The sequence below is a fragment of the Mangifera indica genome, unplaced genomic scaffold (genome assembly GCF_011075055.1).
Source record: "Mangifera indica cultivar Alphonso unplaced genomic scaffold, CATAS_Mindica_2.1 Un_0032, whole genome shotgun sequence".
In the NCBI taxonomy this organism is placed as follows: domain Eukaryota; kingdom Viridiplantae; phylum Streptophyta; class Magnoliopsida; order Sapindales; family Anacardiaceae; genus Mangifera; species Mangifera indica.
In genome coordinates this window covers 1-14553 of record NW_025401124.1, presented here as the reverse complement: position 1 = coordinate 14553, position 14553 = coordinate 1, and the positions used below count along the sequence as shown (strand labels likewise).

Below are 14553 nucleotides of genomic sequence, written 5' to 3'. Positions count from 1 at the left end.
CGCTAATTTTTTTTGTAATTTAAAATATTGATTTAAAACTCAGAACGATCAATTAAACTAGAAATGATGTCAACTCTAATCTAAGGTATGACAAAAACTTGGTTTGGTTGTTAAATCAAATTAACCCAAGGTTGAGTGGGTGAATAGTATTATACCGTAATTCAACTATCATCTATCAAAAGAAATAAGCCAAATCTCTTCACTTTTCTAGACAATTTACTTTGAAATTGAAAAGCGAATAATGAACATCATACACATAAAAAAGAGCGTAAATGTATGTTAAAATACCGAATGTAAGATATAAAATTTAAAGACTTGAATCTTATTTTAAAAAGAACGTAAAATATAATCTTTGAATCTTATATTAAAAAAAATATATGAACTTTCATTTAGGCTCTCTAATCTCACACTAGTTTTTGAGGCTGATTATGGACATATTCAAGCATGGACAAGGACAATGGGGAGCCAGCAATCCTCCTACTATTGAGAATACATAGCGTAGCCGTGTAAGAGACGATACCGTGTATTGATTGGAAGCCAGTTGAGGCAACTTATCAAGCTGTAGTCAACAAAGTTGGGTATCCATTAATGAAAATGATTAAGCATGAGATTTTTCCACTGTATTATTTATTTAATATTTTCAGGAGGTGGAAGCAGGAGGTATAGAAATATTCCTCCTCCTGCGCTATCTGTTTCATCATATTTATATCAAGTACTTTTTCTATAATTATTCCAATTTTTCCTTAATTATTGACAGAATTGATCCTATTTATAAAGTAAATAAATATTATATGCTAAAGTGTTCAGGACTTGTAGTGTAGGATTCGATTTGAGTTAAAGTCAAATCAAACTTTATTTGAATTCAAAAGAGTTAGATTCGAGTTTGATTTAAGATTGATGAATTAAAATTTGGATTTGATTTAAAAAATAATTTAATTTTAAATATAATTTGAATAAGTTAAAACTTAACTCGATTTCTAAAAACGAGTTTGATTCTTGCTTGAGATCGATAAATTAAGACTGAAATTTAATTTGTTCAATTCAGATTTAATTTGAGATTAAACACCTTTTAGTTGAAAAAAATTTATAGTTTATCGTATCGATGTATCAATTCCTTTAGAAAAATGGTGTTCGCTCGACCTTCTTTCTTATTGAATCATGTATAATATATATCCCATGAGATATATGAAATAAGATTTTTTTTTTTTTGGTAAGTAAAAGTATATATTAATAAAAATAATAAGTTTTTTAATAGATGGATACGAGAACAATTAACACTCATCCTTCTCGATGAAGAGGACAACCCAAGACACAAACTAAGGTAAACCAAAATCTCTACAATAAGAGCTAGAGAGACCGACAATATCTCCTTTTAAATACCTACAAAAGTTTTTACTACCATATGGTAATATAAGATGTAATCAATAATGATACGTTTAGTTCGGATAATTTTTTATTATCAAATATAAAATATTTCCATATAAATATATTATTTAAAAGATTATTAGTTATAAATTATTACAATATTTGATAATAACTTGTAGGTATTAATTATTATTGTATTTGGTTATACGTAATAAAAAAATAAAAAAATATTATTTTTTTAAATATCATTGACTATAACTATTTAAAAATATTATTTATGTTACTTCTTATATTAATTGAAAATAAAAGTATTTTACTTTAAAAATTTAATAAATAAAAATAAAATTATAATAAAAGCATAATTAGTTTGGTAATTTTTTTATATTTTAAGTACAAATAATATTAGTAATAAAAGAAAAATTATTAGAGTAATCTTTAAATACTCGAACCAAATACCTCTTAAGTGTATTTTCAATGATAAGAATCTCCTTTTGGTCAAGTCTGACCATCCCTTTATAATAAATATGACTTTTTTTCTACGAAAAACCTTCTTTATGAAGCTTGACCACTTCTTTGGGGGTGGAGCTTAACAATCATTCGTTACCTCTTAAGTGCATTTTAAGTGATGAGAATCTCCTTTTGATCGAGTCTGACTATCCCTTTATAATAAATATGATTTTTTTTTACGAAAAACCTTCTTGATGAAGCTTGACCATTTATTTGGGGTGGAACATAACAATCATTCGTTACCTCTTAAGTGTATTTTAAGTGATAAAAATCTTCTTTTGATCGAGTTTGACCATCCCTTTATAATAGATACGATTTTTTTTAAACGAAAAACCTTCTTGATGAAGCTTGACCACTAACAATCATTCGTTTGAACTTCTACTCCAACATTCTTAGGGTAATACAAATATTTCAAAAAACGTTAATGTGTACAAAATTTGTATGCTTGATTTATAAAAATATTATGAAACTGTCTTATGTCTATGATAAAAATTTCATAATAGAAAATTTTTATAGTGTGCTTAAATACTTATATTGTATTTTACGAATAAGTATTATTTTATTCTTAATTTATTATTAAAAAAATATTAAAATAATTTTAAATAAGTGGGTATCACTTTCTAATTTATCTAATAATTCCAAAAATTTGATGGAAAATATTTGTGTTGGGGGTGGCAAATGACGTTTAAAAGTGGCAATAAATAATCCAAATCAATCACACTATTTCTTGACGTGGATTTTTCTCTACATGGGCCATCTCTTGTCTCCTCCATTTCTTATTCTGTCGTCACCAGCTTCTTCGGCTCCAGCTGCCCTCTCCTTCTTTATATATACCACTGATTCTCCATCTCCATCTTGCATCTTTCCTATCAGATAGCCTTCAAACTCCTCTTCTTCCATTTCTTTTAAGCCTTTTCGGAATTCCATCGTTGTCCCAGAGGGCCACCACAATAATTTCAACTCAACCATGTCAGCCGCCATAGCTGCAGCCGCTGCCTCCGCTTGCTACTCCTCTACTACCAAAACTTCTCGCACTGAGAACAACCACAACCGCCAACACCAAAACCATTCAGTTTTATCTTCACTTTCAGTCTTTTCTCCTTCTCCGCCGCTGGTGTTACCTTTATTCAGTCGATACGAGACGCAGAAAAGGCGAGACTGGAACACGTTTCTGCAGTATCTCAGCCAGCACCGCCCGCCGCTGGCTCTGTCGCGTTGTAGCGGAGCTCATGTGCTTGAGTTTTTGAAGTATCTCGATCAGTTTGGCAAAACCAAGGTGCATGCTCAGAATTGTCCCTTTTTTGGGTTCTCTCAGACGCCGGCTCCTTGTCCCTGCCCACTCCGCCAGGCGTGGGGGAGCCTCGACGCGATTATAGGGAGACTCCGGGCAGCCTTTGAGGAGAACGGAGGCCGGCCGGAGAATAACCCTTTTGGCGTCCCCGCTGTGAGGCTTTACCTTAAGGAAATTAGAGATGAACAGAGCAAAGCTAGAGGGATTGCTTATGAAAAAAAGAAGAGAAAGAAGGCACAAAATGTTGAACAACCTAATTTTGGATAATTACTGCTATTATTATAATAATAATAATAATAATAATAATTATAAATATAATAAATGGATATGGTGCCTGTGGAGGGTAGATTTGATCCCAATCGAGATGAATCTAAAACTAATTTGAGTTTCGATTGAAATTATAATACCCAATTTAAATTATTGCATAATAAATTCACTGGTGAAGTGAATATTATTATCAAAAAATAAAAAAAATATTAAATAAATAAATAAATCGATCTCATATTAAATTATCAAATTAAAACTTTAGTTTAAAATTAATTTATTCAAATTTAATTGTAAATTTGAGCAAATTAATTTGAATTTAGATTAAATGTGTGCATATGAATAATCCATTTTGCCAATATGTTATAATGATTATGGGGAATTTTTCTGATATGATATTATTGACACAAATACATTTTTTGTTGTGTTGCCATTGCCAACCTAGATTTATGGAATTTCTGACTTGAAAACAGTTGAAAAATCCACCAAAATATCTCCGGCTAATTATATATATTATATTATTTTTAATTTAAAAATTATTATAATAATATATTATGTAAATACTTAAAATTGAATACATATAATTTCAATTAAATATTAACCAATCAGGCCAATTCATTGATTGATTGGTTTTAAGACGCTTTCAATACCAAACTAAAGCTCAAAAGCGGAGAAAATTGAAAAACAAAAAAGTGAAGAAGCCCAGCTGTGTTCTGATCTGAATGTGATTTAAAGCTAAAATTATAATAAAAAGCTTTTGGAAAAATTTTTATTTAAAAAAATATTTAATTATTTTCAATCCAAATTTAAGTTTTAATTTTTCAATCTTGATTTGATTTTAAATTAGTCTTATTTAGACCCGATTTGAATCGAATCCAACTTTATAAAACTCTAATTTTTTTTAATTATTTCATCGAATTTCAAAGGTAAAAACTCATAAAATATTTCTTTTAACAAATGTAGGCAATTTGCATTGCGAGGCTTATTTGAAAAAACAAAGAAGAACTTGATACCAAACAAATAATAAATTATCAAATTCTCCTATTTAAAATTTCAAGAAATTGATAGTGCAAAAGCATTGAGGTCACCATCAAAACCATGATCTTAAAAAAATATATACATATATATATTAAGCTATCTAAGTGGTTAAGAGAAATCCCAATAAAAAAATTAAATAAAATTTTAATTTGTTAATTCAATTATTGCTTCCATACACTGTCAAATGATGCACAATCCAATTCAGGCAAAGGCCCATTTTTTCTAGTGGATGTTACTTTAAAGACACTTTTTCAGCCACATCAATTTGGTTTCAATATGCTAAATTTGAAATTGATTTAAATATAAAAAAATTAATTCGAGTTTGATGAATTGAAATTTGAAAATAATTTAACTTATGATTCGATCAAAACCAACTCAAACTTGGTTCAGTTTTGATTCCTATAATGAATGTGAATATGGGTTTGGGTGAAAACATTATGAATTCTAAAATGGGATTCAAATTTTGATGGTTTTAAAGTGAAAGTTCATTTATATTGTGATATTGGTGATCTTATCAATAATAAAAACTATGTATCCGGGTGATTTTAAATAATATCAAATCATATGATAATATATCATTTATATACCTAATGATGTACTCAAAAGTGTGTCTACATACTATTGCTCTTCAATCAATTAATATTTTTTTCAAGCATTAGATCAATAACTTATCAGTTACCTTGGTCTAAGTATTTTTTAATATAATTTTTTGTGATAAGGAATCCCATTTGACCAAGTCCAACCACCAAATCAATGAATTTCAAAGAGCCTAACCTAACAATTGCAATTATAGTTGTGTCAACACTCACCAAAACCATGACAAAACAAAAAATCCTAGATATCTTGTTAGAACAAAAAAATCTTTATCAAAGAACAGGATTTTGATATAATTATCAATTATTACTTCCATTTTAATGGTTGATTACATGATGAAAATCCCATTTCGCGATAAAGCCAAATTTTTTCCAAAAAGGTGTTTCTTGCTTTAGGGACATCTGTTTACAACCACAATTTGGCTTTAATTATACCAAGACCAAGTCTACTTATGGGCCATTATCATCTTCATTTTCAACATTTTTCTCAATAAAGTAGTTGAAGAGAAAGACTTTGAGCTTTGATGAGGACAAAACTTCCTTCAATTCACGCACAACTTGCTTCTTTTGTATGGACTAGTGAAAGAAAATTTTCATCCTTTTACATATCCTGGAGAGTTTTTGTTGTTCCAAGGTTCAAATCAGATTTGTGTTTGTGTCGTTTAAGCTGTGATTCGTGGGTGTACTTTGGATTTTTAAGCGTTTTCCTGTTGTTGGGGATTTTCTTTCTAAATTAGGCTTGATGCGGTACAACAAGATCAAAAGGTGTTACATGAAATAATGCAAGAACGTTGAGAAAAATCAAGATTTATATGCCAACATGGCCTAAGTGGTGTGGGGTGAAACTGAGACTAGTGAATCGTGTGTCATTGTACTTCCAGAAAATATTTGTTAGATTGTGACACATCATGGTAAGTCAGCTTGACTCATTTAACATCTCTACCCTACACACCATATTCAAAAGCAGACTTTCCCTACAAATCTTTAGAATTTCTGATATGGAAATGAGATATGTAAAAGTTTGAGCACAGTGCCTAGGAATACGCAGTTATGTCCTCAAATTACTCAAGCATACAAATAGAATCACAAACAAGTACAGCTCAAGATCTGTTAACAAAAAGAAGATGCAGAAATAATGCCAATCCACAATTATTTCCTATGCTGCTAATGAAATTCAAGAAATATGAATAAAAATTCCTGAGGTATTAGATCCAAAACGTGTTACTGACACTTAGCTTTCTTCTATTTTAATCCAGCAGCCAAGAAAGTAATTAATAATTCAATTGGCAATATTAATTGTTTCTCTTTTTGACTTCAATAAATTCTATTCCCTATAGCATTAGATTAAGTTAAAGATGTAAGAGTTAGGTGCATGAATGTTTCCTCTAATCCTTTAAGGAATCTAATCAGCTTTACCAAAATAAGTGGAAATTGACCAATAAACTTAGTTTTCTAAGTCACTTCTAATTTCCTTGAGATTTGTTCGAGTCAAGCGTATCCTTCTAGAAAATATATCTTGAGCATCTAATTCTTTAATTTCCTTGAGATTTGTTTGAGTCAAGCGTATCCTTCTAGAAAATATTTCTTGAGCATCTAATTCTTTTATAGACATAACAGTCTTATGGATTGTAGAATCTGTTTAATCTATTATCTTACCCAGCTAGAAAAATCCAATTAAATGTGATCTAAATTGTTACCATTTTTGGTAGTTCTTCTCATGCTCCTAGAGGTTAACTTTCTATGAACAGGACCAGATCCTCATGTTCGCCGAACTCCTTTGTTCTTTTGGTTTGTGTCATTCAACATATGTTTTTAGACTAAAAAATCATCAAAGCTAATGTATTTTCTTATATGTAGCTCAACAGAAAAACTAATAATTCCCTAAACAAATTAAGAATTTTGATGCTGCAGTGGCAACTTTTCGTTATTGGTAAGCCCGTCTATTAGATAAAATTACAGTAGAATCTATTAAACTACATTTTTACAAGTCTAATAATTTTTAATTCATTTTCTATTGTCAGTTTGTCACTGTCATGTATTGATTCTACCTTGTAGAATATGCAAGTTTATACATAAAAAAAATATGGTTCTTGTAGATGGATGAGCAATACCTTTGTTTGAAGAACATTCCTTTGATGATAGGGTGAGGAGATGAAGAAGTGGTCATTCTTCGGTAATCACATCTTCAAGGTTTGTGGTGTGGATGCAGTGGCAGATATGGTCAACTAACGTAGAAGATTCTTCAGCAATGTACAGATCTGAGCAGACTCTGGGTGACTTTCATCCGCAGCAACAAAAATATGGGTTGTTTTGTTAACCAAAATCCAGCTATACCCAGGAACCTTTTCAACTCCTCTTTCTTTCATTTTAAAAAAAAAAAGAACTTGTAGCTACTTCGGCTTACTCAACATTGCCATGGACTTGGCACACTCCAACCAGTGTTCCCCAAACAGCTGCATCAGATGAAAATGGCACCGTATTTATCCAAATGACCAAACAGATCTACCACTCATGCATAAATGATCCTGATGAGCTGGGATCCCATATTCTTGGGTCATACAACAGAAGTAGTGAATTCCATCATCAACTTGGCCAGTGTGAGCACAAGCATAGATTATTACAGGAAAGGTGACATGATTAGGCTGAATTTTATTTTCCAGCATTTCATTGAAGAGTAAGAGAGTCCTCAAGGTAACCATGGCTTCCATAAGCAGCAATGATGCTATTCCCCGCCATTTCATTATTCCCATGCATTATGTCAAACACAAATACAATATTCCACATTTAGCATACATGTTATCAGAGCACCCTCAGCAAAAAAGATCAAAGCTGCAAGTACCTTTGATCATGAAACCATCAATCTCTTTCCCAAAATGCAGCACAGGTAAATTTGCACAAGCAGAAAGAGCAGCTGATATGCTCACACGGTCATATTTCAATCCTCCCAACGCCATTTGATGAAAAAGATTAATGCCTCCTGTGGTCTCCCATTATAGGTACAACTTCTGATCATTGAATTCCAACAAATAGCATCTTTTCCAAACATTCTAAAAAAATTTTACGAGCAAGATTCAGCCTTCCATACTTTGCATACATTTTAACCATTGAACTTCCTACACATTTCCTATCAAGCCTGTTCTCTAGGATGTTGCCATATAATTCCTTCCCCAATTCCAGAGCAGCCAAACCAGCAATTGCTGGTAATATACTTGCTAGGGTTACAGCATTTGGACTCATTTTCTCTTGAATTAAAAACTAAATTTCTTTGAAGCATTGTCGTTCATCCCATTTAAGTACAAAGCCAGAAATCATTGCTGTGCACATTGCAACATCACTAGTGGTGCTCAGGTTAACAGTCTTGCATGCCATTTCCAGATCCCTGCACTCGAAGTATAAGTCAGTAAGTGCACTCTTCAACAATGCATACAAAGGCACACCATTTCGTATCATATAACCATGAATTTCCTTACCTTGTTTAAGACATGCTAATACAGCAGCTGAAGGAAGAAAACTTGAAAAGGTGATTGGGTCTGGTTTAGCGCAAGAAGATGTCATCTTATGAAACAAATCTAAAGCCTCTTCCAAAAACCATTTTGTACTTGTCCATCAATCATCCCTTTCCATGTCACCAAATCAATCCGAGGCATCAATTCGAACAATTTCTGTGCATCACACAACAGCTCACGCTTTGAATACGTAGCCAACAGTGCTAGTCAAACTCCAAACCAGAACTTACTGCTAAGCCAAGAAGTTGCATACCAAATTCAATCATTCCTTCAGCAGCACAAACAAAACACAAGCTAATGTCACAGAATTCGGTTTCATCTCACTTCTTCTCGGTTCTTTAAACATCTCTCTATTGCATTATCTGCTTCCCCACATTTTACATGCCCATTAAACATCACATTCAACAAAACAGAATCTCTCTCAGACATTTCATCGAACAAACAACGCGCGCATCAGCAAGTCAACCTTTCTCTGCATTAAACTGAGTCAAAGAATTCCCCACAAACACATCAAACTCACCCCAGTTCACAAATCGTCTCGTGAACCATCTTCCCTAATCTAACATCTACAGAGCTCTACAAGCCATAATTACAGAAGAGCAAGTCTGGCGCCCATAAAATTCCAATAAAGAACATAAAAACCCAAAATCTTTGCACCCAATGAAGCATTGGAGTTGATTTTATTAACAATGAACTGGGCATGCAGTTGTTTATTAGCTTTCTGAAAACAACCGGGTATGAATTTATAGCCGTGGAAGTTAAGGGTTCCATATACATTTGTCTTTGATAATGCAGGAGATGGTGGCTTGATAGATGCTTTCGTGCCACCAGTACGGTAGAAGAGTAATTGTATGTAATTGTCAAACGGAGTGGAGTGACTCCGAAATAGCTATTTAATGAATTCTGTTGTGTGGTTTTAGAAGTGATCATGTTGTATTTGAGGCTTCTTTTGCGAGCTACAAGCTGGAACAATTCTTATCTGTATCGGTGGGTCATTTAGAAAAGTTACTACCCCTGGGTTTGTTCAGGTCTTGTCGTAGGAGATAAAACATCTATTTTAGAAAACGCCAAATGACTTATTTCTGTCCAAGTTGTAGTATAATTCTCGATACACATTTACAAAGTTTTAAAAATTTAAATATTTATTGATAAATTAATTTTTAATCAAATTTTTAATTAAAACTAAAAATAAAACTATTATCTTATCAGTAATATTAAAAAATATATAATTTTATCTCATTTTTTTTATATTTAAAATAATAATAATTTTTTTTCTTATAATTAAATTTTAAAAAATTCACTTTTCTTTCTAGGATTTTAATTTTCCTACAAAACTTCACCCTCTTTGACAACTGGCACTATCCGATAATCTCTCTCCCTTCTTGTGGACTCGTGTGAAGACGAGTCTTCGTTTGGACAAAGACAAATTGATAAGGTCATTGACTTAACTTTGTTGGCTGCAATTGACAATCATTTTTGGAATCAATGAAGAGCCAACGATTTGGCTTTGTCAGTTGCAATCGACGAAAATGTGATAGATTTAGAGCCGATTTGATAAAAACACGATGAATCTGATTTTTCATCTTCGATTCGATTCGTTTATGATCTGTCGTTGGTCAAAGCTTCTTCGTTTGTCATCGGAGTCGTTGATAGTGGTAGCAGGAGAAGGGAGGAAGGACATGGTGCCTGTCGCTAGAGAGAAGAAAATCCTAGGGATGTAGGGAAAAAAGTCACTTTTCAAGTTGAGGTCTAGGGTGAAATGCCCATTTTCAAAACCTTGGGGGGGTGGGGGGGAATGAATAAAATTATATATTTTTTAATGTTATTGGTAAAATAACAGTTTTATCCTTACCCTTACTAAAAATTCTAACAGAAATTAACTAATAAATAAGTATGTGAGTTTTTAAAACCTTGTAAATGTGTATTTGAGAATAGATTAAACCTTAGGTGGGAATAAGTCTTTCAGCCTTTAGTAAAAATCTAATTTTAGAAAAGAATAAAAATCATTTTTCTTTTCAAAATTTGAAAAAACGTATTCTAGTATAAATTATCAAATTGAATTGAAAAACCTGCAATTTGATTGGAATTACACCAAATAAGTGTACACCTGCATGGTGTATATTTTGACCCCCTAATTGCACCTATCTAGTTTTACCCATTGAATCATATCTTAAGTGCGATCCAACCATTGCTTAGCACCTTTCCAAGTATGAGCTTGCCAAATTTAGCATATCACACGTTGCTTAGTGTGATTAGCCAGAGTTACCCATTTTTTTAATTATAATTTCGTCAACTTGATTTGATTAGATCGTTGATGACCATGATTAGAGGTAATTTAGTAATATTATAAAAAATAAAATAATTAAAAGTAATATGATCATTTATCTTTCGACTACCCTATCAAAGTGTGAATAGAGATGTAAAAATTGGCATATTATTATGTAATTTAATTGTTATTTACTAATAACACACGAGTGGGTTATTGCCGCACCTAGCTCTGGGTGAGGATCCTTGAAGGGTAAAATTATAATTAACCATGAAAGGTTCCCACGGTCCCACCTATTTTTTTTATCCTACAAATTAAACCATTCAAATAATAATTTACCCGCGCAAACAAATATGCAACCGAAAAAAACGACCATCTTCCTGCACGTGGCAAATCTCTTGCAGTCTTGCATAGACAAGAAAGCCCATTTATCAGGCAAGCTTATTCACGCTTACGTTCTTCGCAATGGCCTTTTCAATGACACCTTCCTCTCCAATCGGCTCATTGAATTTTATTCTAAATGCAACAACCCAAAATCTGCACAACACCTGTTCGATCAAATGCCGCGCAGAGACATCTTTTCTTGGAACGCAATCTTGAGCGCCCAATGTAGGGCCCAAAATTTAGAACTCGCGTCTAAGTTGTTCGATGAAATGCCGGAAAGAAATGTTGTCTCATGGAATAATGTGATTACCGCACTGGTACGAAAAGGGTTTGAAGAAAAGGCATTGAGGATTTATAGTCGGATGACTGAGGAAGGTTATTTGCCTACCAATTTCACATTGGCGAGTGTTTTGAGTGCGTGTGCTGCTGTGTTGGATGTTGTGCAAGGGAGGAGGTGTCATGGCCTGGCGGTTAAGATTGGTCTTGATAAGAATATTTATGTGGGTAATGCTTTGTTGTGTGTGTATGCTAAGTGTGGGTGGACAAAATGTGCCGTTCGAGTTTTTGGGGAGATGGATGAGCCTAATGAAGTTAGTTTTACCACAATGATGGGTGGGTTAGCGCTGACAGATAGAGTTGGTGAGGCTCTGGAGATGTTTAGGTTGATGTGTAGGAAAGGTGTTTGTATTGATTCTGTGTCGCTGTCTAGTGTTTTGGGTGTTTGTGCTAGAGGAGGAAGCAGAGGGGATTCTGATGGTTTTGTTGAGAATGATGATGGGTTTTTCAGTAATGTGCATGGGAAACAAGTGCACTGTCTTACAATTAAACTTGGGTTTAAAGGAGATCTTCATTTGAGTAATTCGTTACTTGATATGTATGCAAAGAATGGGGACATGGACAGTGCTGAAGTGGTGTTTGCTAATCTCTCTGAAGTCAGTGTTGTTTCTTGGAATGTTATGATAGCTGGGTATGGCCAGAGATATGAAAGCAAGAAAGCTGTTGAATGTTTGAAAAGAATGCAAGTTGGTGGCTTTGAACCTGACGAAGTCACTTATATTAATATGCTTGCAGCATGTGTCAAGTCTGGGGATATTGAAACCGGACGAGAAATGTTTGATAGCATGTTGATTCCTAGTGTGAGTTCATGGAACGCTATGATCTCTGGCTATTCCCAAAATGAGAATCACAAGGAAGCTATAAAGCTGTTCAGGGAAATGCAGTTTCGAGGGTTGCAACCTGATCGGACTACTTTGGCTATTATCCTCAGTTCTTGTTCAGCAATGGGGTTTTTGGAGGCTGGGAAACAAATCCATGCTGTCTCACAGAAAGATGACTTTCATATTGACAATTTTGTTGCCAGTGGACTAATAGGTGTTTATTCAAAGTGTCAGAAGATAGAATTGGCAGAACTCATATTCTCTAAAATGCCTGAACTGGATATCGTCTGTTGGAACTCTATGATTGCAGGTTATACGCTCAATTCTCAAGATAGAGAAGCTTTGATTTTCTTTAAGCAAATGCGAAAAAAACGAGATGTTTCCTACTCAATTCTCTTTTGCGACTGTGTTGAGTTGTTGTGCAAAGTTATCTTACTCGTTTCAGGGCAGACAGGTTCACGCTCAAATTGAGAAAGATGGATGTGTTAATGATGTCTTTGTTGGGAGTGCACTTATTGATATGTATTGCAAATGTGGTAGATGGAGCTAGGAAGTTTTTTGATATGATGCATGGCAAAAATTCTGTCACTTGGAATGAGATGATACATGGATATGCTCAGAATGGATATGGAGATGAGGCTATATGTCTCTACAAGAACATGATTGCTTCAGGTGAGAAACCTGATGATATAACCTTTGTTGCTGTTTTGACTGCTTGCAGCCACTCGGGACTGGTTGATGCAGGGGTTGAAATCTTTCCATGAAGCAAGAACATCATCTGGAGCCGAAGTTAGATCACTATACATGCATGGTGGACTGTCTAGGTAGGGCTGGTCGTTTCCATGAAGCAGAAATGCTTATAGATGAGATGCCATATAAAGATGATCCAGTTATATGGGAGGTTCTTTTAAGTTCTTGTCGAGTGCACTCTAATATAAGCTTAGCAAAAAGGGCAGCAGAAGAACTCTTTCGCTTAGACCCAAAAAATTCTGCTACTTATTCACTTCTTGTTAACATCTATTCTTCTCTAGGAAGATGGGAGGACTTGAGGGCTGTGAGACAGCTAATGAATGAAAATGATGTTGTTAAGGATCCAGGATATAGTTGGATTTAATATAAGAATGTGATGTAAGTCTTTACTGTGGTCATGACCAGAGGACTAAGGGCGATCAAATCAGAAATCACATTATTAACTGAACAAGACTTGGCACTGCACTTTTTACTGGTTACATCTGGTGAATCTCTCTCTTTGACCTGTAACACCTTGTAAATTCTATATCTTCTCAATATATGTTATTTACTTGGACTCTATTTGTGACACAGATTTTCAAGGTGAGATGGTGAGATTGATGTGATGAAATCTAGGTGTGCGTCTGGAGCTGGTTTCTTGTTGTCTTTACTGCATTATAAATTTCAGTACATTCCAGAGCCACATTGGATGGTGATCTGCCCTTGTGCTGACTTGGGAAAAGCAGATTGTAATGTTGATGAGGTATACTTGTGGAAACTAGAATGACAATTCAATTATGATGGGTGCCAAGGTTAATGCTAATTAGAATGACAATTCAATTATGCTGAATATTTTTCATTTTCTTCTGTATAAGGAAGAAGAGATTGCCGCAAAATAAAATTCATGCAATCCTGGAGAGTTGTTTTGCTCATCTCGGGTGGATATCACTGTGAGCTCTCATTGAGTTACAATTCGGTTACCCTCTTTCTTCTTCTCTCTTTAAATTATGCAGTACAAATAAAGTTTTAGGGTAGATAAGATGCTTTTATACATGTTCAATTAGGGAATATTTGAATACCTCGTAAACTTTAATATGCCATCCTGATATTGACAAATACAAGCTACAAGACCTGAACTGTGGAAATTGATTATTTAAGAAAACTCTCTCAAGGGCAATCTAGAAATTTCCATCCAAATAAACTTTAAGTTTAAAGATTAGAAGCGATAATAAGACCATTTATATAGGCCAAATACAAAGTGGTGCAATCCATAATACAATCTTTGACCACTAGAACAAATCCATAATCTAAATAGCAAACGTTAGAACTAGTACAAAAGATGGATCTCAATTCAAATTCAAATATTTTATTACGAAGAGAGTGAATAAGTAGTCGATTAGGAAAGTCAACCTTGTCTTTCCCCAAAATTGATTTCAAACTAAATTTAAATAAA

At 33.5% G+C, this 14553-nt stretch overlaps 2 protein-coding genes and 1 pseudogene across 2 annotated transcripts; 2 read left to right on the top strand and 1 right to left on the bottom strand.

The window, feature by feature from the left end:
• The first annotated feature begins 2682 nt into the window (after nucleotides 1-2682).
• LOC123206331 (protein G1-like1) lies at nucleotides 2683-3522 on the top strand. The gene has a single exon (XM_044623504.1). It carries the CDS (start codon nucleotides 2840-2842, stop codon nucleotides 3428-3430), a length of 591 nt encoding a protein of 196 aa, XP_044479439.1. The 5' UTR covers nucleotides 2683-2839; the 3' UTR covers nucleotides 3431-3522.
• A 1746-nt stretch (nucleotides 3523-5268) lies between these two features.
• On the bottom strand, nucleotides 5269-8613 carry LOC123206332 (annotated as a pseudogene).
• A 2458-nt stretch (nucleotides 8614-11071) lies between these two features.
• LOC123206317 (pentatricopeptide repeat-containing protein At4g20770-like) lies at nucleotides 11072-14528 on the top strand. The gene is given in 6 exon segments (XM_044623484.1): nucleotides 11072-12745; nucleotides 12747-12908; nucleotides 12910-13124; nucleotides 13127-13606; nucleotides 13695-13863; nucleotides 13976-14528. Coding segments are annotated over 4 exon segments (2298 nt in total). The 5' UTR covers nucleotides 11072-11183; the 3' UTR covers nucleotides 13486-13606; nucleotides 13695-13863; nucleotides 13976-14528.
• Nucleotides 14529-14553: the final 25 nt, after the last annotated feature.